This window comes from Ctenocephalides felis, unplaced genomic scaffold, assembly GCF_003426905.1.
Source record: "Ctenocephalides felis isolate EL2017-DRISC unplaced genomic scaffold, ASM342690v1 CF-g0.4_SCAFFOLD_01604, whole genome shotgun sequence".
NCBI classification, from domain to species: domain Eukaryota; kingdom Metazoa; phylum Arthropoda; class Insecta; order Siphonaptera; family Pulicidae; genus Ctenocephalides; species Ctenocephalides felis.
In genome coordinates, this window is record NW_020537758.1 from 12,092,887 (window position 1) to 12,116,256 (window position 23,370).

Sequence of the window (23,370 nt, forward strand, 5' to 3'; positions counted from 1 at the left end):
GGGTCTCCCCTATACTAAAAGAAATTTATGATCAAGAACTTATTGGACAAAATTTTTGGATGATTTTTTATTAGGCCAAGGACGAAATTATCCTGTTTGACGAGCTTTCAGGGCGTGTACCACTGGAAAACAACAAAAACTTTGGATGCAACATCGGAATTTTTAGCAAAAAAATAGATTTGTTTTCGCTATTTTGGATTTTTTTTGACTGATTCCAAAAGATTTTCGGATGCTGATTTCAAAAATGCTATCTATTTTTGGATAAATCCACATATACCCTGCGAAAAATCGAAATCTTTGGTTGCAAAATCGATTTTTTTTGAAAAAAAACGGCTTTTTTTGCGATTTTCAAAATGTTTTGATTGGTTTTGATTGATTTTGGGACGCTGATTTCGAAAATATTATCCGTTTTTGGATAAATCCACATACATCCCCAAAAAAATCGAAATCTTTGGTTGCAAAATCAAAATTTTACTAATGAAATTAAATTTTTTTTTCGCGATTTTCAAAATGTTTTGACCGATTCTGATAGTTTTCGAGGCGCTGATTCCGAATATGAAAATAGTTTTTGGAAAAAAAAATTCTTCTGCCCTTGGTACCAAATTGAAGTTTGAAAAATTGCCAACTTTGAAGCTGATTTTAACTATGAAGACGATTATAAATTTGTATTTTTTTTGGTTTGGTATAAAGATTGTACTTTAGTCTACACAAAGCATTAATTAAAATTATTAATTTCATTCATTAAGTGCCTTAAAATTGCATTTGAAAGTCACGATTTTGGCCAATTTTGGTGCTCCTGATAGACTGTCTTTTTATCGAAAAAATAATAAGATTTTTTAAATTACACCAAAGTAGGTTTGGTTTACTGCTAACCAGGCGTAAATATGAATTTTTAAAAATTATCTTTCTCCTACCTTTTTTTATCTATATATATATATATATATATATATATATATATATATATATATATTTATGTCGATTTTTGTAAATACTGACACTCATAATAATATATATAACTTTATATCTAAATGTCTTATTTTATTTACCACAGTTTGAAAAATTATTGGTTCCAAATAATTTTTTTTCAGTCAAATGGGGGTTCGAACTTACAAACCTCGAATTGTCATTCTGGCATAAACCGTATCATCTTTACGACCTCGGCCATTCGCACATTCGGCATACAACATTTTAGGAAACTTATATCTTTCAGTTTGAAAATAACACTTTATATTTTAAAAAAAGACTGCGGTTCATGTAACCAATTGGCCGAGATCGTTAAGTGACCACTAAGATTGCTCAGCGTGTCTCGGTTCGATTCCAGAAGAGGCACAAAAAATCGGATGTATAGTTTTTCATAATTATCAAATATTAGTTCAAAATATTAAATTCAGGTGTCGCATTTCGACCTTGACACTTAGAATATTTCTGAAAAATTCAAGGTTCGCACTTGACTGTAAGAGAGATACATAAAAAGAAAAAAAAAAAAAAAGTAGAGGAAGAAACTGGGGAAAGAGGGGGGTAGAGGCAGATGATGAATAAGAGAGATGTGTATGATACATATTCTTTATTAAAATTCAATATAATACAATATAGGAATAAAAATAACTTTTATCATCAATAACTTAAATAGCCGAGCGGTTTAAGTGACCGCATACTCGGTGAAATCGCTCTGGAGGCAGGCACAAGGTGAGACGGATCGAATCCAGCTGAAGGCGACGACATGGAACTCTGAAGCAGAAAAAATGGAGCAGTGCTGGTGGCTGGCTGTTGGCGAGCGCAAAGGGTCCTGAAACGAACACACCAAGTGATGGTCAACGAGAGGTCCATGATGCGAGAGGTTACACGCAGAGAGACACATTGCGGAAGATGCATGCCGAACCCAAAAATCTACCCAAAAACCACAACATGCGAAAAAAACACCAAAAAAGGAAAAAAAATGTGAAAAAAAGCGGAAAAAAGGGAAAAAAAAGGGGTGAGAGGAGGAGGAGGAGGAGGAAGGGGAGGTGGAGAGCCTAAAAAAAACCCCCCTAAGTCCCAGGTCAATTTTTCTCTTTTCTGTTCAGCGTTGAAACTTTTTTATGTTTTTTAGTGTTCCCTCACACCAATTCCCAAAACCAACACTCGAATGAAATGAGGTCCACGTTGAAATTTTCACAACGAGAAAAAAATTACTGGGACTTAGTTAAAATATTTAACTTTGCCCCAATAAAATTTTCTCGTTGTGAAATATTCAATGTGAGCCTCATTCATTCGAATGTTGGCTTTGGGATAATACAGCATGCATAAATAACTCGTCTGTCTTAATTGAAAAGGTTTCAGAAAATTTGGACTTAGAAAAAAAAATTATCTACTTAGAAAAAAATATATAATCAGAAAATTTGGACTTAGAAAAAAAATTATTCGAAAAAATTATAATCAGATATTTTGGACTAAAAAAAAAAAAAAAATATTCGAAAAAAATAAATCAAAATTTGGACTTAGAAAAAAAAAATTATTCGAGAGAATTATTTAATTAATCGATGAAATGAAATGATATTAATCGAATCAAAATTGTTTATACGACTTGATAAAACATGTGAAACCTTTACAATTAATCGAGACAAAAACAAATTATAGCTGACTTGAATAATATACAAATTATTGGAAAAAGCCAAAAAAAAAAAAAATTAATAAAACTTGTAAAATGAAATAATAAAAAATGTTCAAAACTTGAACATTAAAAACTTCAACTTGAACATTAAAACTTCAAAACTTTATAAGGCTGATTGTTTATCCTTTAGAAATCGAGTTAAATAATTTTTTACAACTTGAATCGAATAATAAACTTGTAAAAAAATTAAACTTTGTCTAATCATTCAAGTCAACTCTTTGAAACTTTGATTGCATGTCTTGATCAAAATTGGTTTTAGCAATAAAAGAATAAAATCTATCATTTAGCTATGCAGCGATATAATTGAATAATTTAAAATAAAACTACAGTAAAAGACTTTTAAAGCTGCATCTAATTAACAATTTGGTAAGTCAATTCAATTAGATATTTGAAAGAATTTGATCAAAACCACACAATCGTGTTATCCATAAATAAGAATATTCATGCAGTCAGTATCGCTTGGGAAAAACACATGATTCTTGATACCGGAAATGTCAAATACAAATACAAATATTTTTTCTGTATAATAATGAACAAGGGTGTAATAAAAAAGAGATTTTTGTAACAAAGTAAATTTGTGTGACTTGTAATTTGTAACAAAATACCATCAATTTAGGAGTTACTTAAGGTAAGGTGCTAGGGCCCCTTCAACAAATAAGTAATCGAAGCATACAAAAAGCTGTATTGGTTAACTAATCATTTAGCAACAAAAATTTAATGTATAAGAATTCTGAAATCTACACAAAATAGTGTTATTTATAGAATAAAAGAATTCATAAAAGGCACTTGTATAAATAAATAAAAAAAAACTGAATCAACATGTTTTCCCCATAGCAAATTAAATAAGAACAACATCTTTTACACACATGTCTGCCAAATTATTTTAAAATCTTTCGTTAGCATAATAGTTGTTGATGAATTAACAAAAAAAAAATGTATTTTTATGTATTATATTAAAAATTAATAAAGTACACCCTATTGAAAAATTGATATTGACTCAATTATTATAATATAAACAATATTTTCAGCAGATATATGTATACAACTATATTAATAATGCACGAGCCAGAAAATATTCCACTAAAATATACACAGGCTGCCTTATAATGATATCGGATAACAAAGGGACAAGTTCTCAAAAAATCTTCCAATCAATTTCATTTATTCATTTCATTTAATATGAAAAACAAGCATTAAATACATATTTAATAAAAAGTGTTATTATTACAAGCATAAAGTAGCATATAATACAAAGTCGGTCAATAATTGTAAACTCTGTTCTCTTTTATTTATTTTGTCTATTCAAATCATAGTTTTATGGAGATGACAAACAATAATGTATCGAAATAAAGATTTTCAAAATTATTTGACTGCTTTAAATTCAAAACTCAGAAAAACCTAATGCATTTATATACACACACACACACATATATATATATATATATATATATACAGAAGAATTACATATTGAATATTTAAAATAAAGTACTACATATCAGATGTAGTATGATAAATGCCTGTATATTAATTCCAGAAATATTTCTTCTGACTCGCTTTATATAAAACATGCTTTGCACTTACATTGTTCGATATCCTCTATAGCAGCTCGCAGAACACAAATCCAATACACAAACCACCTCTAGAGCATCCGCCAGAAATCTCAAGTACTCGACACAAAATCACTACTTTAGAACCACTGCATAACTTTAAGTCTTTTACAAGTCAATTTGACCTATTGCAATTGTCCGAGTAAAGTCTTTACACAATACACGACACACGACTTACATTAGAGACTTTCGTGAATTTAGAATTCGATATAAAGAGATATGTGTTGGAAGTTCTCAAATATAACCTTCAAAAACATATATATAAATTATACACTTTACAATTGCATATATATAAATAAAGGATACACTGGCGCTGTAAATGAATTAATAACCTACAAAAGCACATATATAAATTATACTATTGATATTTGCATGTATATAATTAAAGGATACATTGGCGCTGTGAATGAATTGTTTAATAATAAAATTGATTCAAAATGGAGACCCTGAAAGAGACACTTATCAAACTATTCAAGGCACCTCCACACATATCCATTTTTTCGGCTTTTAATTAACGTTTCACGATAAATTTATTATATCAAAATGATCTACTGAATTAATTACACGTTTTGATGCATAAATTAATTAAAACTAATCAAGGATTTAATTAAAAAAAAACGTTAATTAACCTAGCACATGTTAATCGCGAAATCTGTTTGACAATCGAGTGCATTGAAGTTGTCAACATGTGTCAGAATGGCTGACACCTCTTGTGCAATTTAAAGCGCGAAATTCAAATATATGGTAATTAAATTATCAGTTTTCATGAAAGTACATAATTAGTGAATGATTTGATTTTTGCGATAAATAAATTATATCTGAATTAAAAGATTATCTTAATTAAAAAAATAACTGGAACCTTGATGATTAATTGATACAGAATTTGAAATATAATATATAATTATCCAAGACCTGAAATATAAAACTAATAATAAAAATATCCGAATCAGTAGATATTAATGGCATTTATTTAGGTTTATAAAATATACAAGTATTCATCATTAACTATATTCTTAAGGGCTCTTAGTATATACCTCTTACTTTAGATTTTGCTAGAACTTATTAACTATGATAAGAATTATACTTAATAGTCACCATCATGTACAAATTTTACAAGTATCGAAACAAATTCATAGACAACAAACCAAAGCATATATATATATATATATATATATATATATATATATATATATGAACAATAAATAGTACAATAGAACAATGTAGTGAACAATAAATAACATGTTTATTTTTTCCAGTTTTTAAATTTTTATAAAATATTGTTTTAAATTTTTAGGGAGACGATACGACTGCTGCAGGCAGCAGTTTCTTCTTGTCTTTGTTGGGAATCCATCAACACATCCAGGTATATATATATATATATATATATATATATATAATATATATAATTTTTTTCTATTTAGGATCGTGTTATCCAAGAACTGGACAAAATCTTTGGAGATAGTGACAGACCAGCAACATTTCAAGACGCTTTAGAAATAAAATATTTGGAAAAATGTTTGAGGATGTACTTACCAATACCCATCATTGCTAAACAGATTCAGGAAAACTTAAAATTATGTAAAAGAGTAAAGTATTACAGGCTCACAAAAAGTGTCAAATGATACGTACAATGATTTTTACTTGCAAGTTTATGTAAGAAAAAAAAACTCTCCTGACATGGACGTTTAAATAAAAGGAAAGAACTGGTGGTGCATGGCATCGTGTCTAGAGGCAAGTTGCTGGAACAAAAAAAATTTGAAAAAAAAATTGAAACAAATAATTTTTTTCCAAGTGATTATTTTGTTAAAACAAGCAGAAAGTTCTTTGAATCATTCAAACCGGACGCTTAGCTCTCTCAAAAAATGCCATTTTTTGCAAATTTAGCTCGGTATCTCCGAAACGGCTGGACCCGCCTTTGCCAAAAACTAATCAACACTTCTCCCCGTAATTACGAATTGAATGTTTTTTGGATCATTCGAAGCCGACGCTTCGTTTTCTCCAAAAACTAATCAGCACATCAATAGAAATCGAATGTTTTTTGAATCATTCAAATCGGTTGATCGGTGCGCCCGAAAACGTGAACGAAAAATTGTACCTATACACACACACATCAATTTTTTCTGAGGTATGCCAAAATGTTCAGAAAACTTCAAAACGTGAAGATATGTAAAAATTTTCCATTTCCATCTTTGGACGATTACAATAACTTACCCTATGAGAAGTTAAAAAAAAAACTAAAAATTTGTTTTATAGAAATTGTGATCTATAGATCTTTCTTTATTTAATGAGATTGATATTATAAATCTATATAAACAGTAACAAAACTACATTACATACTATTGCACATTATACAAAGTTATCAAAACAATAATGTCAAATTATGTTAATATAAGAATAGTTTTTGTTTCATTTGTATTTGTGATAATTTAACAATTCTAATTTATACATATATTTACAGAAACGACTTTATATAAAGCTATAATTAATATTAGATGAAGATAACTTCATCATTTAGTTTGGAATTAAAATGATACTGTTTCATAAATTCATATAATCCGATTAATTTTTCAGAAATATATGTGATCATAAAACAATTTTCTATATTACAGTAACCAAAAAAAAACAAGTTAGAAAACAAAACTCTACAACAAATGCAATATTTGAAAGTCAATATATAATATATAATTTGAATAGATTACTAAATATTATAATTGATTTTGATGAATGAACAATATGTTTGAAAATGAAGTCAATATTATAAAATACTAAACATATAACATTTTACGTAAATTTTCAAATATAATTATATATTTTGATATTTGTTAGGAATACTTCATGATGACCCTAAAACACTTGAAATGCGCACATATACATATACATATATATATATATATATATATATATATATAATTGGGGTGGTCCTTAAAATGGTCATTTTCAAATTTCCTTGCTCCCAGGAGCTCAAATGGTTCCAAATTGACAAAAACAATTCTCTGAAAGTTTTAGCTCTTAATATTAACGTTTAGATAAAGCGCAATTCAATCAAAGTTTTGTATGGAAATAGCATGGAAACATTTTCAAAAACCTTAAAAATGTTTTTTAGATATAATTTAGCGAACAAATGAATAAATAAAACTCATTATAAAATAAAACTTTTTTTTTTAATTTTCAAAATTTTTTCCATGCTCTTTCCATACAAAACTTTGATTGAATTGCGCTCTATCTAAACGTTAATAAAGAGCTAAATCTTTCAGAGAATTGTTTTTTTATCAATTTGGAACCATTTGAGCCCCTGGGAGCAAGGAAATTCGAAAATGACCATTTTAAGGACCACCCTATATATATATATATATATATATATACATATATATACATATATATATATATATATATATATATTTGCATCATGAAATATTAATCAGGTGCAGGGCTATCATAACAGACACACGCTGTAAAAAAACAAACATATTAGAATTAACTTCTTCAAGTTCGTTAGTTTTTATAAAACAAGAATGATATTTGAATGTATACCTCCTAGCAATGGTTACTATCAGGAGGTGGAGTCGTTAGATATTCATCGGCTCTTCGATGCTCACTTAAAGCCCTTACAGTTCCCGAATCCTGCGGCAATTCTGATTTGCGCCTTAGTAATGGTTTTTCTTTGTTGCGAACATTACGAATCTAATAATGAAACATTAATTAAAATAAGAAAAAGAGTTATAATCTATTCCTTTTAAGGGGGTCTTCCTATGTGATGGGTTGAAAAAATCGATTATTTTTTCATAAATTGCTCCCTTAACATGTCTAGAGTACGGTAGTAAAGCGATTTTAGAAAATTCGAAGTCTTTTTAAAGATACAGCAGGTAAAAGAAAGAGAAATTTCAATAGTTTTTAACGGACTTGAAACTTTAAACGCGTTTTTCTCAAAACTGTTTTTTTCAAACTTTCCATTGTATCTCAGAAACGGCTGGACCGAATTACTTGAAATTTACAGGGCACACTCAATATATTTAAACGCATGGAATGAACTATTATCAATCGAAAATTTTCAATTCGATTTTTTTATAGCAAAAAACAAATAAAAAACGCCTAATTTGCAACTTTTATTTCAAATGTCTATCAAAAATCCAATTTTTTTCAGATACGCCGATCAGCCGGAATCGTGGATTCTCTTTTTTTCGAGGCGGGGGTGTTCAGAGCGCTGTAACTCTAGTTTGACTGAATATTTTTAGCAGAAATTTTATATTTATACTGTCCAAATATGTGTTAATAAATGATAAAAAACTTGAAGCTCTAAATATTTACTGGTCGTAGAAAAAAAATCCTAAAATATCCCTAAAAAACAGGCCGTCACATAGGAAGACCCCCTTAACACTATTCCTACCGACATTTCATGTTTACTATTCCTACCGCGACCGGTCATGCAAAATCTATATTTTTCAGTATAGAATGAAGAGTTAATGCTAGTTTAAGAGTTGATAAATACAAATACAAAATATTTCATTCATTTTAGAATGCGAAATCAACATTTTATTCTGTTTTATTCAATTTTTTACGATTTTTTTCTTAGAGTGTATTTTCTGCACACGCATTTTTTACGTTTTTGGCTGATTTCGTTCGCCCTATCATCTTTCTAAAACATTATCTGGAATATTTTCTTTTAGGGAATCTGTTTTGTACTTGTACTTAGTTGATTTTTTTCTGAATTCTTATTGGAACTATACTGCAAGTTAATTGGAATAGAAAGTTCCTGCCTTGTACATCGTCTTCCCGTAATTTCTTTATGTGAAAACAATGGACTTATCATGAATAAATACAAAATAATGTAAATCCTTGATAAATTCTCTCTAAAATTCATATTTTACCCAATGATTTCTGACTACATTATGAATGACATCTACACCAAACACAACGCTAATACCAATTGAATTGACTCCCGTATTAATGTAATTTTTACAACATTATTTGTATGTAAGTAAAAATTAGAATCTTCTTTCTTAGCTTTCAAAATTGTAAATATTATTTGAATGAAGTACTTGATTTTTAGTTCTACCGGTATATGCAGCTGTTATATTGCTTCAATTGTACCTACCATCACAGTTTCTTTTTTTACTAAAAGTTTAGCTATAAATAAAATGGTAAAAACACTTAATTTTTTTACATCGTACTAGCGATTTTGATAATACGGTTTCATTGGTTATAAATCTTCAAAGAAATTCTCAGTTTTCTACGTATAACTGGATGGTTATCAAAATTTTACACCCCATTTGTGCGATTTACTGGGCATAATTATATTTACATTGTATTTTGAACAGTTACTAAAATTTTACACTACGTTCTTCTGAATATTGTTGAACATGTCTTGAATAAATTTACACCTAACCTTTGTTGAAAATATATGTTTGTCGATAGTAATACGTGGTCTTTTACAACAATTTTGATTGCTGTCAATGTAGTTAAACCAATTTTTGAATTCAAAACAAAACCTATCAATTTGTTGTTTGGATTCCTTCGTTAAAATCTGACATAGACATTGAGCAAAAATGAGAAAACCCACTTTGTATACCGTAGAAGTGCAATATTTATACTCCTTGCCTCATTTGCGCAGCGTGCATACAGAATTTGGAAAAAATGCATATAAATTTGCAGAAGGCAGTTTTTACCATTCTAAATTCTTCTGAATTTACATTTTCTTGTAAGTTCGATCACATTCTTAACAATTACTACAAAAAATGCCGTCCGAACATCGTCTTTCCTACTACCGGTCAAATGACCGGTCGCGGTAGGTAAGACAGTTTTAAATTTACATTGAAAAATGTATCATACTCACATATTAGAAAAAGTCATGAAGTTTGATGACGATTCAATTACGTTTGATATGAAAAATACTAATAGAAAAATCAAAAACGGTCATTTGACCGGTCCCGGTAGGAATAGTAAACATGAAATGTCGGTAGGAATAGTGTTAATTTCAAAATCTTACTTCTTTCGCTTCTTGTTCCAGTGTTTCGTATGTGAGATCTCCATCAGGCAAATTATCAGGGCTGTTATTGACTTGACCGCCTGTATTATCTATAGAATTTATTAGTTTTTCCCAATGTGGACTGGTCTTGGCTAAGCTTTCCACACGACTCCAAAATTCTTCACGTTGTTGAGTTCTCTCCTTGTCCCTTTATAATATAAAATAAATATTTTATTCATTAAATAAATATTTATTCAATGAATAATGACTCTAAAGGAATAAATTAACTAGTGGTGCATGGAATCGTGCCTTAAGGCAAATTGCTAGCACTTCCCGTACCAAAACTTAATTTTTTTAAAAAGAGATTAAATTTTTTTAAAGTTTGAAAAAACATAGATTTTTGAGAAACTTTTAAACTTTTGAAAAAAATTTACTTTTTTGCAAAAAAAACTTTTGTATAATTTTTTTTTTATTTTGAAATATTTTAGAAATTTGGATTTTTTTTAAAGCAATCGCAGTTCTGTAGCTATACAAAGACGAAATATCGAAGCGCGTAAGCGCCGCGTCGCCGTCTAACGGATAAAAATTGGTACGGAACCCATAGGAATGTAAGCAAAATTCATTCTTATTCTGAAAATCTCTATAAAATATGTGATAATTTGATGTGCATATGTCTAATGTTCATTTTTGACCGCCAAATGGCACTTTCATTACTTTTTTACTAGATCTATCTAGCCGATAGACCTGCCTTCCCAAAAATTTAATCAGTTCTTCAATCAAGTTCGTCAATTCAAGTATAATATTTTTTGAATTATTAAAATCGGACGCTCCGTTCTATTAAAAACTGAGTTTACGTTTTTGGCATTTTTTGCCCCGTATCTTCGAAACGGCTAGACCTACCTGAGCCAAAAACTAATCAGCATGTCTCATTATCAATAGAAATCGAACGTTTTTTGAATAATTGAAATCGGTTGAAACCGTGTTCCCGAAATCGTCGACGAAAATTTGTATCCGCGCACAAACACACACACACATCCATTTTTTCTAAAGTATGCCAAAATGTTCAGAAACTTCTGAAACGTAAAGATATATAAAAATTTTCATTTTCGATTTTTTTGCGATTACTATAACTTAAAATAAAAATAAAATCTGAATTATTTTCGATATACAAAAAAAAAGTTTTTTTGAAAAATCGGATGCTTAGTTATCTCAAAAACTGCCATATTTTGTACATTTAGCTCTGTATTTCCGAAACGGCTGGACCTGCCTTTGCCAAAAACTAATCACCACTTCTCACAATCATTACAAATCGAATGTTTTTTGGATCAGTCAAATCTAACACTGCACTCTCTGCTCCGTATCTCCGTAACGGCTGGACCTGCCTTTGCCAAAAACTAATCAGCATCTCTCCCTATCAATAGGAATCGTATGTTTTTTGAACCATTCAAATCGGTTGATCCGTGCGCCCGAAAACGTGGACGAATGCGGACACACAAAACATACACACACATCCATTTTTTCTGAGGTATGCCAAAATGTTCAAAAATCTCTGAAACGTGAAGATATGCAAACATTTTCAATTTCGGTTTTGGGCCCATTACTATAACTTACCCTAGAGAAAGTTGAAAAAGCTACGAAACACAAAACATACACACACATCCATTTTTTGTGAGGTAAACCAAAATGTTCAGAAACCTCTGAAACGTGAAGATATGCAAAAAAAAAATTTCGATTTTCGGCCCTTTACTCTAACTTACCCTACGGGAAGTTAAAAAAGCTACGAAATCTTGAATATTCAATTTTTTTAAATTATCAGTATACTTCTCTTATTATTTTTGCAAATTTTAATATGTTAACACTTTCCACTCGCGAATTCTGACATTTATACGAATTTTGCCGTCGGAGTGGCGGTATCCGAATCTAAATGGTCTAATTTATTATACTATGTAAAGGGTCCGCAATATAACTTTTTTTTTTATTGGTAGCAATTTAGAATTTTTGACTGCCATTAAAAAGTTAGAAAGCCATTTCAATGAAATTATTTTCGATTATTAACCAGAAGGATTGCACTTTCAAATAGAAAAGATTTAAATTGAGAAAATATTCAGTACTTTATATATAGCATTTTCAAAAAAAAATAATTATCTGACGGACCCTATATTAACATTTATCAATTACTTTTGCTTTTCTTGCTTATAATTCTGCGTGCACTCATCAAATAATCTTTGATTCATCTCCATAAATAATTTCAAGGCATTATAGATCAACCCGTGAATAGTTTTGTTCCAATGCGTTTTTGAATTTCTATACAACGAAGGAAACATTATGGGCAGCACAGTTGTGGAATTGTCCGACATTAATGACATAATGTATTCGTTATTCCAATAATATAGAGCCCTTTCAGCAACCTGCAAAAATATTAACTTATAGTATATCGAAGTTATTTTAATATTTTGAAATAGTATACCTGAAAATGTGGACTAGAGACACACTTTGCTATCTGCCTGAATAAAGGAACCATTACTTTCTGAAATTCTGCAGGTTCGACGACATCCAATATTTCTTCTAACTCGTTTAAAAACATTACTTCCTTGGGGCTATGCGTTTTAGGCCAAAATTTTAACAAAGAGCTGTAAATGCAAATTACTAATATAGATACAAACTTATTAGTAATTTTATATATATTCTAAAAAAATACCGTATCACAGGTTGAGTTAAACTAGGATCCTTTTCCAAAAATTGAACAACACAATATGCAAGTTGCGGATGATAGACGGAAAGACTTTTCACTTTGTGTAAAGGTAATAAAACTTTCAATAAGAATTGTTTGTGTTCCTCCTTCAATGGCAAAGCAAAACCATTAATAATACTACCTAAAATTTCTAACAACTCAGCTATTCCGTTATGATGTTCAGTTTCATAAATAAATCTGAAATATAAATCAATTATAGTATAGAAAAAAAGACTAGTGGTGCATAGCATCGTGCATAGCAATTTACAATTTATAAAAGCTCAGAAAGAAAACATTTGAAAATTTTGAATATTGAAAATATTGCCTCTTTTGAAAATAATGAAATTTTAATTTTTTTTTTGAAGATTTCAAAAATTTTGAATTTTTTTTTAAGTTTTTGATGATACTCATTCATGTCGGTTGATTCATACTGTACGAAATAACTGATTTTCGACCGCCAAATGGCTTTTTTTTTCAAAAGCAACTTTTGATACTTTTTACAACTTCTGAGTATAATATTTTCTCAAACTTCTTATGGACCTATTTATTTGAAATGTTTACAGAGTTATTTTTGCTCTTCCCTAAATTACAATTTTTACTATGTAAATATTATATAATATTTTCTCAAACTTTGATGAATTTTAAGCATTATACTATTTGTCGTAGGGCCGTAACGTTTTAGTTTGTTTTATAAGGCCATGATATCTATGGTCAAAAAAAGGTTCATAAAAATAGATAAAATATTTTTTTTCAACAGTTAATTTCAAAAAAACGACTCGATAGATTTTTACCTAAAACTAATCAGTATCATTCCCAACCAATATCTTTCGAAAAGTCGTTGAAAGTTCTAACTTTGACAAACGCCCAAAAAATGATACTAATTTTTGCAAACTTTGACAAATTTTTAAAATTAAACGACTTGTCGTAGGGGCGTAATATTTTAGTATGATCTATAAGACTATGGTATCTACCATCAAAAAAAAATTCCTAGAAATGGTCAAAAAAATATTTTTAACACCTATTACAAGAAAATGGCCGGACCGATCTTTACTAAAAATTAATAACGATTCCCAAACAATATCTTTCGAACAGTTTTTGAATTTTCAAAACCGATTCAGTACTGCGGGCTAAAACGTGGACGAAAGATTTTTCGCTTTTCTGCTATTTACAAAGAAACGGCTTGGCTGATCGTCGCGCAAAATTGATAAACGATAGTCCTCATTGAGATACATCGAGTGGCTTTTAAATTTTTGAAATCGGTCAAGCCGTTTATGAAAAAATGTCTATTTACGGTAACAAATCTGTTCACTCACACACACACACGCACACACACTCATACTTTTTCCAAATTTGGTCTCATTCGATTCAGAATGGCTTGAAACGTCGAGAAAACATAAAATTAGCGAATCGGATTTTTTTTATGAAAACAAACTTCGGAAAGTTAAAAAGAGGTATATAATATATGGAAATAAACTAAAACTTACCTGTAAAATACATTATTGATTTGATTTCTAATAAAAGCTCGTAAACCTAAGAACTTTCCATATATTCTATGTAAAACAGTCTTTAACAAATCCCGTTCCCGTGGATCTTCAGAATCAAATAATTCTAATAACTGCAAAAAATATATAGCACATTAAGTAATATTTAATATATTTGATACGTTTTCAACTATCACGTTATCGCTTACCTGTAAAACGAATTGGTGATCTATATATTTTTTGGCCAAATTAGGCTGAAAATCGGGCGATTCTAGAACACGTAGAAATAATTCATAAACGAGTTGCAAATGAGGCCAGGATGCTTCTAAGGTTGGCTCGTCCTCTTCAGGATCGAATTCGGCGCCATTGGGATTCGACGAAGGGGGCAACGTTCGGAACAAATTCACAGCAAACTAATAAAATAATAAAAGAAATATGTTAATAAAAAAAATCCTAACACATGCTTATATTTGTTGGAACAAATATCGAAGAATGAACGGATTTATATTAGGGTTTGTCGGTTTTCAAAAACCGGTTTAAAAACCATTTTTTTTGGCGAAAATTATGGGATTCGAAAACCGGTTTTTTAATGAAAAAAGTCGGTTTTCACTGCATAAATGGAAAATGACAAATATAGCCAAATATAAAAGATAGCTGAAAGCGTTTTGATTCTTGAAATCATATATCGGTTCATTAGCATTTGATATCTTATCAGTCTGAAATGGTTGCCAGAAATGTTTTGTATATATTAATTTAGATTTTTATACCAGTGTATATATTAATTTCAATCAGCGTGACTTATTTTTGAAGAAGTAACTTCCTCTACTCAAACTTAAAAAAAAAGTTTCAAACCCTAGAAGCCACAAATTAAATAATAAAAAACTTAGAATTATTATATCAGGCTTTAAAAATAATTAAGCATAATTTGGTCGCTAGTATGAGAGTATTTTCTATTTCGGAAAATTTTGTGAGTAAACAAAGGACACATCTAAGTAGCAACTCGATAGATGTTCTCAGTTTTTTGAAATCATATTTTATTAAACAAAAAAAACAATTAGAATGTTTAAAATTAATTAATTAAAATTGCTCGGAACAGACAATACCCGAGTTTAGCTTAATCGTTTTTAAAACTAAAATTAATATTAACAAGTATGTATTAACATGCATTTAATATTTTTTTACTTTAATTTTTTATTTTAATGAATTTTTTTTATTTAGAAATGTATTATTTTTATTTATTCGAAAACTCTCCTTTCACTATCACAACAATATTTTCATTCTTATATGTGAAAATGATGCATGAATAACGATTCAAAGTTATTTAATCAAGATAAACTATTATTTTTTAGTTCTACTAATTAAAATTAAAATAATTTTGTTTACTATCCATAAAATTGAACAATAAATAAATTCAATCAAATACTATTCTAAATTACACTAAATTTTCGGATAAATTACAGAATACTCGAACAAAAATTTATTTTCTATATAAAATTCGAAAACCGGTTAAAACCGGATTTTTAGTGAAATTAAAATTCGAAAACCGGTTTTCTGAAATGTCGGTTTTTGTATAAACACTAGTGGTGATATTCAAAATTACCCCCCCCCCCTCCCCCCAAACATCACGTGTATTTTTAGTTACGAGAACCAATGGTAAAATTTTTGATTTTTTTTGCAAATGTTTGGATTTTGAAAAAAAATTCAAGTAAAGAATAAATACACATGATATGTTACTATACCCCTCTCACCCCCTCGTGATATTTCGTAATTTTTTGTCAAAACTCACCACCGCACCCTAAAAAAACTTCACGTGATTAATGGACTCCCCCTAAAATATTGTTTAAAGGGCACAACTAGTGTGAAATTTTCAAAAAATCGAATTTTCAATTTTTCCATATTTCGATAGGTTATATCTTTAAAAATAACATAGCAAAATTTTAAATCGATATCTTAAATAGTTTTTGAGTCACATCCATTTAAAGAGTATATATATAATATATAGTATAACTATCATTTAATCTTTAAACGCGTTTTTCTGGAAACAGCATTTTCCGAATTTGCTGCAGCAATTACTGAAAACAAATGATCCGATCACTATCAATTTTTTTTATATGTTCTATATATATAGTTCTCCGTAAAATGAACTATCGATTATTTGATCGCATCAAAAATCGAATTTTGGCAGTCCAAAAACGACCAAAATTTTTGGGTAAAATTCGTCTTTTTTTTAAAAAACGCCGTCGTTTTGTCAATTTTTGATTTTTTTTCTTCATCGTAGTTCATTTTACAGACAATATTATCTAGTTTAACAAGATTTTTTTTTTAAATTTTATCCACGTAGAAGGCCGGAATCACAGCAGCAGTGAAGGGCCTTTTTTGTCGCGCCGTTGGAGATCGTTGATAACTTAAAAAATATTTAATTTTTTTCTCAAAAAAATTTACTGTGTATTCTTAAAACATGTATAAATATATTCCTAAAATTTTGAAATGATTGATAAAGTAGTTTTTTTAATATAAATTCCCAAAAATCACATTTTTTTTAGGCGGTTACACTAGTTGTGCTCCTTAAGGCTTTCAAAAATCACACAAAAATCACACCTCTAGACGAGAACACCCCCTTAACCAATTAATATAAAAATAGCAAAACGTGCTATTTTTAAATATTTGTGACTTTTACCATATTAACGGCTTCTGGATATATGGCTTCCGTCAGCACTTGGTTTTCCTGCGTGACGTAGGCGACCATTTCGTGAAGGGCGGCCCTTTTAACATCCTTCCACTTCAGATCGCTGAGAGGTTCACTCGCAAAGTCGAATAAAACACAACATTGCCTCAATTTTTGTATGAACATGTGCTCGCGCTCGGCCGCGGGCACCTCTGCAAAGTAAAAAATACACAATAATGAAATAATTTTGTCAATAATCAGAAATAAAACTAAAACTAGTTGGTAGTGGTATTTAGCCTTGAGGCAAATTACATGAACTTCCCGATATGTGTAAATAATCGACTTAACCGATAAAAAATAAATTATTTTATGAGCGATTAAAAGTATTCCGAGTGGATTTATTACACATAATTGAAAACGAACGAACACGTTAACTCGGAGTATTTTCTAAAAGCAAATTTTCACAAATCAATAATTTTTATAATTGAACCAGTTTGCGTAGGACGTTAATGGTTTAGTACGTTCATTAAGACCAAGTACTCTATCGTTATACCAAGTAAATCATCTAATTTTAATTTTAACAAACATCAACAAAACTACTCTCAAGCTAAGCTAATTCTCAAACTTTGATGAATTTTTAAAATTAAACTACTTGTCGTAAGGCCGTAATATTTCAGTAAGTTCTATAAGACCATGATATATATCGCTAAAAAAAAGTTCCATAAAAATCGGCTTCAATTTTTTTCAACAGTTAATTACAAGAAAACGGCTCGGTAGATTTTCACCTAAAACTAATCAGTATCATTCCCAACTAATATCTTCCGAACAGTTTTTGATTTTTCAAAATCGATTCGGTAGTTTGAGTTTAAATATGGACGTAAAGTTTAACATTCTTTTTCAAATTACAAAGAAACGGCTTGGCGCAGTTCGTCTCACAAAACTGACAAACTATAGTGCTCATTGAGATATATCGAATGGCTTTTAAATTTCTGAAATCGATTCAGGCGTTTTTGAGCAAACGTCGATGAAAAGTCTGATTTTGACAAATGCCAAAAAAACGATACCAATTTTTGCAAACTTTGACGAATTTTTAAAGCTAAACGAGTTGTCGTAGGGCCGTAATATTTTAGTATGATCTATAAGACTATGGTATCTACCATAAAAAAAATTCATAAAAATCGTCGAAAATTTTTTTACATATGATTACAAGAAAACGGCCCGGCCGATCTTTACCAAAAACTAATCAGCACGATTCCCAACCAATATCGTTCGAACGGTTTTTGAATTTTCATAATCGGTTCAGAATTGCGGGCTTAAACGTGGACGAATTTTTTTTCACTTTTTTGCGATTTATAAAGAAACGGCTTGGCCGATCGTCGCACAAAACTGACAAACGATAGTCCTCATTGAGATACATCGAATGGCTTTTAAATTTTTGAAATCGGTCCAGCCATTTTGGGAGAAAACGTCGATTTACGGCAAAAAATCTGTTCACATACACACACACACATACTCTTTCTAAATTTGGTCTCATTCGATTCAGAATGGCTTGAAAAGTCGAGAAAACATAAAATTAGCGCGTCGGATTTTTCGATGAAAACAAATTTCTCCTTCGGGAAGTCAATTACCACTAATCAAGAATAAAACTAAAATGAAGCGAAAAATCATTATGCGGTTTTCCTAGTCAACATGATTTTGTATTTAAAATTATGATAGGTAATTCCTTCGTTCTGCCAATGTTCAATAATTAAATTTCTTCAAATGACGAACCTCTCAATAGTGGCAACTGTGCAGGTGGATGTCCGTTAGGAGGTATAAAATGCACGTTGCGATCCCGCGTCTTTCTTCTATATCCATTAGGATCGTCATTGACATTAAACCCGCTCAGACCATTGCTGCTAGCCACATGCTTATTATTACTATGGTTATTATTCCCATTACTGTTGCAACTGAAATGTTGATTTTTGTAACCATTATTTCCGTAACCGTTGCTAACCGAACCCGCTCCGTTCGCGCTGTGGCCGTTCATGATGGCAGAGGTTGCGTTGTGGGCCTGAAATTCGGCAGCAATCAAATCCAAACCACTATGAAACGAAGGACTTTTTGGTATGCCGAGCGGGCAACTCACTGGAACGATCGGGGCCTGCATAGCCCAAACGACCATATTATAATATAATGCACTCCCTTCCTGCGCACGCGGTTCCACATACGAACAGATTGTGGGGCCAAACAATGGAAAATGATATATGCCGGATGGCTATATAATACTCTTAGGGATTAGAAAACCAAGTTCAGCACTGTTCATTTCACATCATAAATAACCACTATATTAACAAGCACTACAGTCTCAATTTTCAGACCAGGCACATCAGGTGTCACAGCTTGAATATTCACGTCAGCTGTTACAGCGTTGATTGATATTGTATCTTTACTCTCACACTAACATAAAATATATATATTTACATCAAACTTAAGTTTGGTTTAATTTATTTTTAATCGTCCAAAATATTTTGTACAACTATTTCAATAAAATATATTTGTATATAAATATATTATTATAATCGAATGATTTTAAATGAAAAGTTACAGTTGTGAAAGATATCCTCGCGCGAGGAGGTCTTCTGACCGAAGAAATCGCTTCGATCAACAGCGCCCTAGGAAGCGCCAGACAAAGACGGAGCAAAGCACCAAATGCGTCGACTCTACGCTCTCTGTTCGCGTGTTAGAATTGCCAGGGATAGAGCCAGTTTTTGATACAAAAACGACAATAAAATATAAACACTAACTATAATAAAACTCTTAATTAATTAACCCCAGAAAATAATTTAATTTAATTGATTATGTACGCAGTGTATTATCTATTTGGTTAGCAACTAAGTAACTGTGGATTTTTATTAGATAATCAATAGCATTTTTTCCATGCTATGATAAAAAACTTGAAGCTCTAACTATTTACTGGTCGTAGAAAAAAAATTCTAAAATATCCCTAAAAAACAGGCCGTCACATAGGAAGACCCCCTTAACTTTATTTTGAAATGCATTGCCCATTTTGAACATTGACTTTTTGTCACTGTCAAGCTACATCATTATTCAACTTTCATAAAGCTTCTGGTTTTTATTAACAAAAAATTGAATCAGGTACAATTTGTTTGCGATACAATCTAAATTTGAATGTATATTTCATAAATGATATTGGAAGCAAATGTTTATTACATAATAATGTAAAAACTGATATTTTGAGGCATAGATGGAGATATACAAGCTTGTCTCTTCATGGCATAGAAGGTTTTAAAATTACATATTTTTATAAGGACTCTTATTTAATCAATTAATTAAATTTATATTTGTAGGTGCTTTTAGTGAGCCTGGACAAAAAACTGTGATTCCACGTAAAGTAAATGGCAAATTTTCTATTAAAATTGTGCCAAATCAAGAACCAGAACAGATTGAGAAATATGTTTTAGAGCATTTGAACAAAATGTGGAAAGAAAGAGGAAGCCCAAATAAAATGAGGGTAATATTCTTTTACTTAAATTTTAAATATATAGTCACGATTAATGAATTTTTCTGTTTAGGCATCTATGGCTCATGGAGGCAAACCATGGACTGAGGATCCTTCTCATCCACCATCGACATTATTGATTTTTTTTTCAAATTCAAGAAGTTTTGTAAAAAAGAGAAACTAAAAATAATGAGATTGTGTAAAGTCAGGACTATAGGGTGGATTTGGCAAAACATAACAACAAATAATTTTTGCCGATAGGCCTAAGTTATGTTATGTCGATAATGGAATAAAGGAGCCTCCATTAATCACGTGAGCAAGTTTTTAAGGATTTTTGGACCATTTTGGTAATACATGGTGATATTCAAAATTACCCCCCCCTCCCTAGCAAACATCAAGTGTATTTTAAGTTACGTAAAAAAACTGTAAATTTTTTAATTTTACTAAAAACGTTACGTGATTAATGGACGCTTCCTAAGTCATCGTTTCGATTTTCCAATTCAGGCTACTTTTTTTTTCAACTGCATTGTTTACTTTTGTTAGTTTAATGTAGACATCAGAATTGAATTGATTATTCAGGTTGATAAGAACAGTTCAAAGTAGACAATTATAATCAACCTCAACTGGACGACTAGAGATTTTTTTTTTATCTTTTAGTAAAAAATCGCAAGAACAAAATTTGGCAAATCAATTTAGACAATGCCTCTTTTAAGGCTTCATCACCATAAATAGCTGATGATAACATTTGTAACCATTCATTTATAACCCTTGAATATAATTTTAAATATACATAAGACTTTACAACACATAAATTTTCCACATTTCAACGAGAACTATACATTTAAACCCAAATAAGACGCACTTATTTAGTTGACAACTTAATATTTTTCACCACCAACATGTAGATGTATTTCAAAAAATCAGGTTTGATCTATTGATTGTTCAGAAAGTAAATTATTCATTTCTCAACAAAAAAGTACTTCCTACATATTACATTAAACTTGAATAATTTATCTTTTTAGTCTGACTATTTGATCTACTGTACAACCGTGTTTTTTGTATTATTTTTATGATCATTTTTATTTATTTAATTTTGCTAGTTTCTCGTTGCTTTTTACGGTTTTAAATCGGTATTACTTTCAATTTTGTACAAAAATTTTGAGCTTTGCATTAAACTCAAATCCTTTATCTATTATATGTAGTCTGACCATTTGATCTTCTGTTTTTTTTGTATTATTTTTATGATATTTTTTATTTATTTAATTTCGCTAGTTTCTTATTCCTTTTTACAGTTTTAAATCAGTATAACTTTCAACTTTGTGCTAGAATTTTGAGTTTAATAGACTTTATTATAATGAACTTGATGATGAATATTGTTTAATGTTCGAATGTTTTCTTTCAGCTCTTTTTTCTGAAGCGAACGTTGTGTAGCGACTATGAATATTTGGTAATAAAATTACTTTCCTTTAAGTATTAATTAAGAATAAGCTTAAAAAGAGCCTGAAATAATATTTATAATCATTGATTACGGCTTGCTTATGAACAAATAAATGAACTAGTGGTGCATGGCATCGTGCCAAATTGCTGGAACTTCCCGTATCAAAAACTTTTAACTTCATGTAGGTAAATGGTAGGGAAAATTAATTTTTTTGCATATCTTGACGTTTCAGAAGTTTTTGAACGTTTTGGCATACCTCAGAAAAAATGGATTCGTTAAATAAATTTGAACCGTTTTCAGTTTCGTATAAAATAACAAACATTATCTGAAACAATTTCGTTTTTAAATATAATTGCGAATTGTATATATATAAATAAATGAATATACATTTATTACAATTATCTATAAAAAAAAGTGAAAATTGAAAATATACTTCTCAGCCCTGGCCGGAGGTCGGCTGATGGCAAAACGACAAGGCTCTCGCGCGCAGATCAATAATGCGCCGCCGTCAGCCTATGTTTGCCAAAATGTTACCACCGATGATTTGTTTACCGAATCGTCATATGAATATTTATATATCCATGTGCGAAATTTGTCACAAGATATGTCCGAATTCAATATATATTGGTAATAATTTATGGAATTTTTTTATTATAGGTAATGATTACTCGAATATTGAATGTAAAACATGTTTAAAAAGCATTGTGACTATATTGGAATGAATCGACAAAAATGTTTCATCATCTTAGTTATGCAATATTGGAAATGTACTTCGGTCATGGTAACTTTTTTGGTTATTTGTATTTTTGATTTAGTCAAAATACGTCAGAGTAATATTAGTTTGTCAAATATCTACCTTCCGCCTTTTTGTATTATAAACCAATATAAACCAATAGCAAAAAAGCGGAAGGGAGATATTTGACAACCTAATATAAAGAAGCCTTGATCAATTTGAGCAATGAAAAATTCAAATTTCACCAACAGTTCTTATTTGTTTAAGACGTCCAAAAATCAATTTTTATTTATTAGTTTTACCATTAACTTTTGATGATATCACCAACTGTTGGGAAAATGCTGGTGAGCCATTATATTATAGAAAAAAGGAAGTCTATGATGGTGACAAACGGGTAGTACGTTTCTATTCTTTGACACGCAGACACGCACACCATCGGAGAAATATATAAAAAAATAAAATATCGCGTGCCAAAGATAAAAAATTGTATATATAAAGGGAGCATATTGAGTCATCGATGAGACCCTTAGGGCGCGTCCATTAATTACGTGATATATTTTTTAAAGGATTTTTTAACCCTCCCCTACCCCTTGGTGACATT

At 30.1% G+C, this 23,370-nt stretch overlaps 2 protein-coding genes across 3 annotated transcripts in view; one reads left to right on the forward strand and one right to left on the reverse strand.

Moving 5' to 3' along the window:
* LOC113373371 (cytochrome P450 4g15-like) overlaps positions 1–5,879 on the forward strand; it is a 32,572-nt gene extending 26,693 nt beyond the window's left edge. The window contains exons 2-3 of the mRNA XM_026613675.1: positions 5,552–5,620; positions 5,679–5,879. Of these exons, the coding sequence (XP_026469460.1) occupies positions 5,552–5,620; positions 5,679–5,879 (270 nt within the window). The remainder of the gene's footprint in view (positions 1–5,551; positions 5,621–5,678) is intronic.
* Positions 5,880–7,658: 1,779 nt separating this feature from the next.
* LOC113372374 (serine/threonine-protein phosphatase 2A 56 kDa regulatory subunit gamma isoform) overlaps positions 7,659–23,370 on the reverse strand; it is a 57,048-nt gene continuing 41,336 nt past the window's right edge. The window contains exons 4-12 of one of the 2 annotated variants that reach the window (XM_026612695.1): positions 17,109–17,308; positions 14,641–14,844; positions 14,435–14,565; positions 12,918–13,148; positions 12,687–12,849; positions 12,398–12,627; positions 10,241–10,427; positions 7,789–7,938; positions 7,659–7,706 (exon numbers count right to left, since the gene is read on the reverse strand). In XM_026612695.1, the coding sequence (XP_026468480.1) occupies positions 7,792–7,938; positions 10,241–10,427; positions 12,398–12,627; positions 12,687–12,849; positions 12,918–13,148; positions 14,435–14,565; positions 14,641–14,844; positions 17,109–17,308 (1,493 nt within the window). In that variant the 3' untranslated portion in view covers positions 7,659–7,706; positions 7,789–7,791. Of the gene's footprint in view, positions 7,707–7,788; positions 7,939–10,240; positions 10,428–12,397; positions 12,628–12,686; positions 12,850–12,917; positions 13,149–14,434; positions 14,566–14,640; positions 14,845–17,108; positions 17,309–23,370 lie in introns of those variants that run through there. The other variant, XM_026612696.1, reaches the window with a different exon arrangement.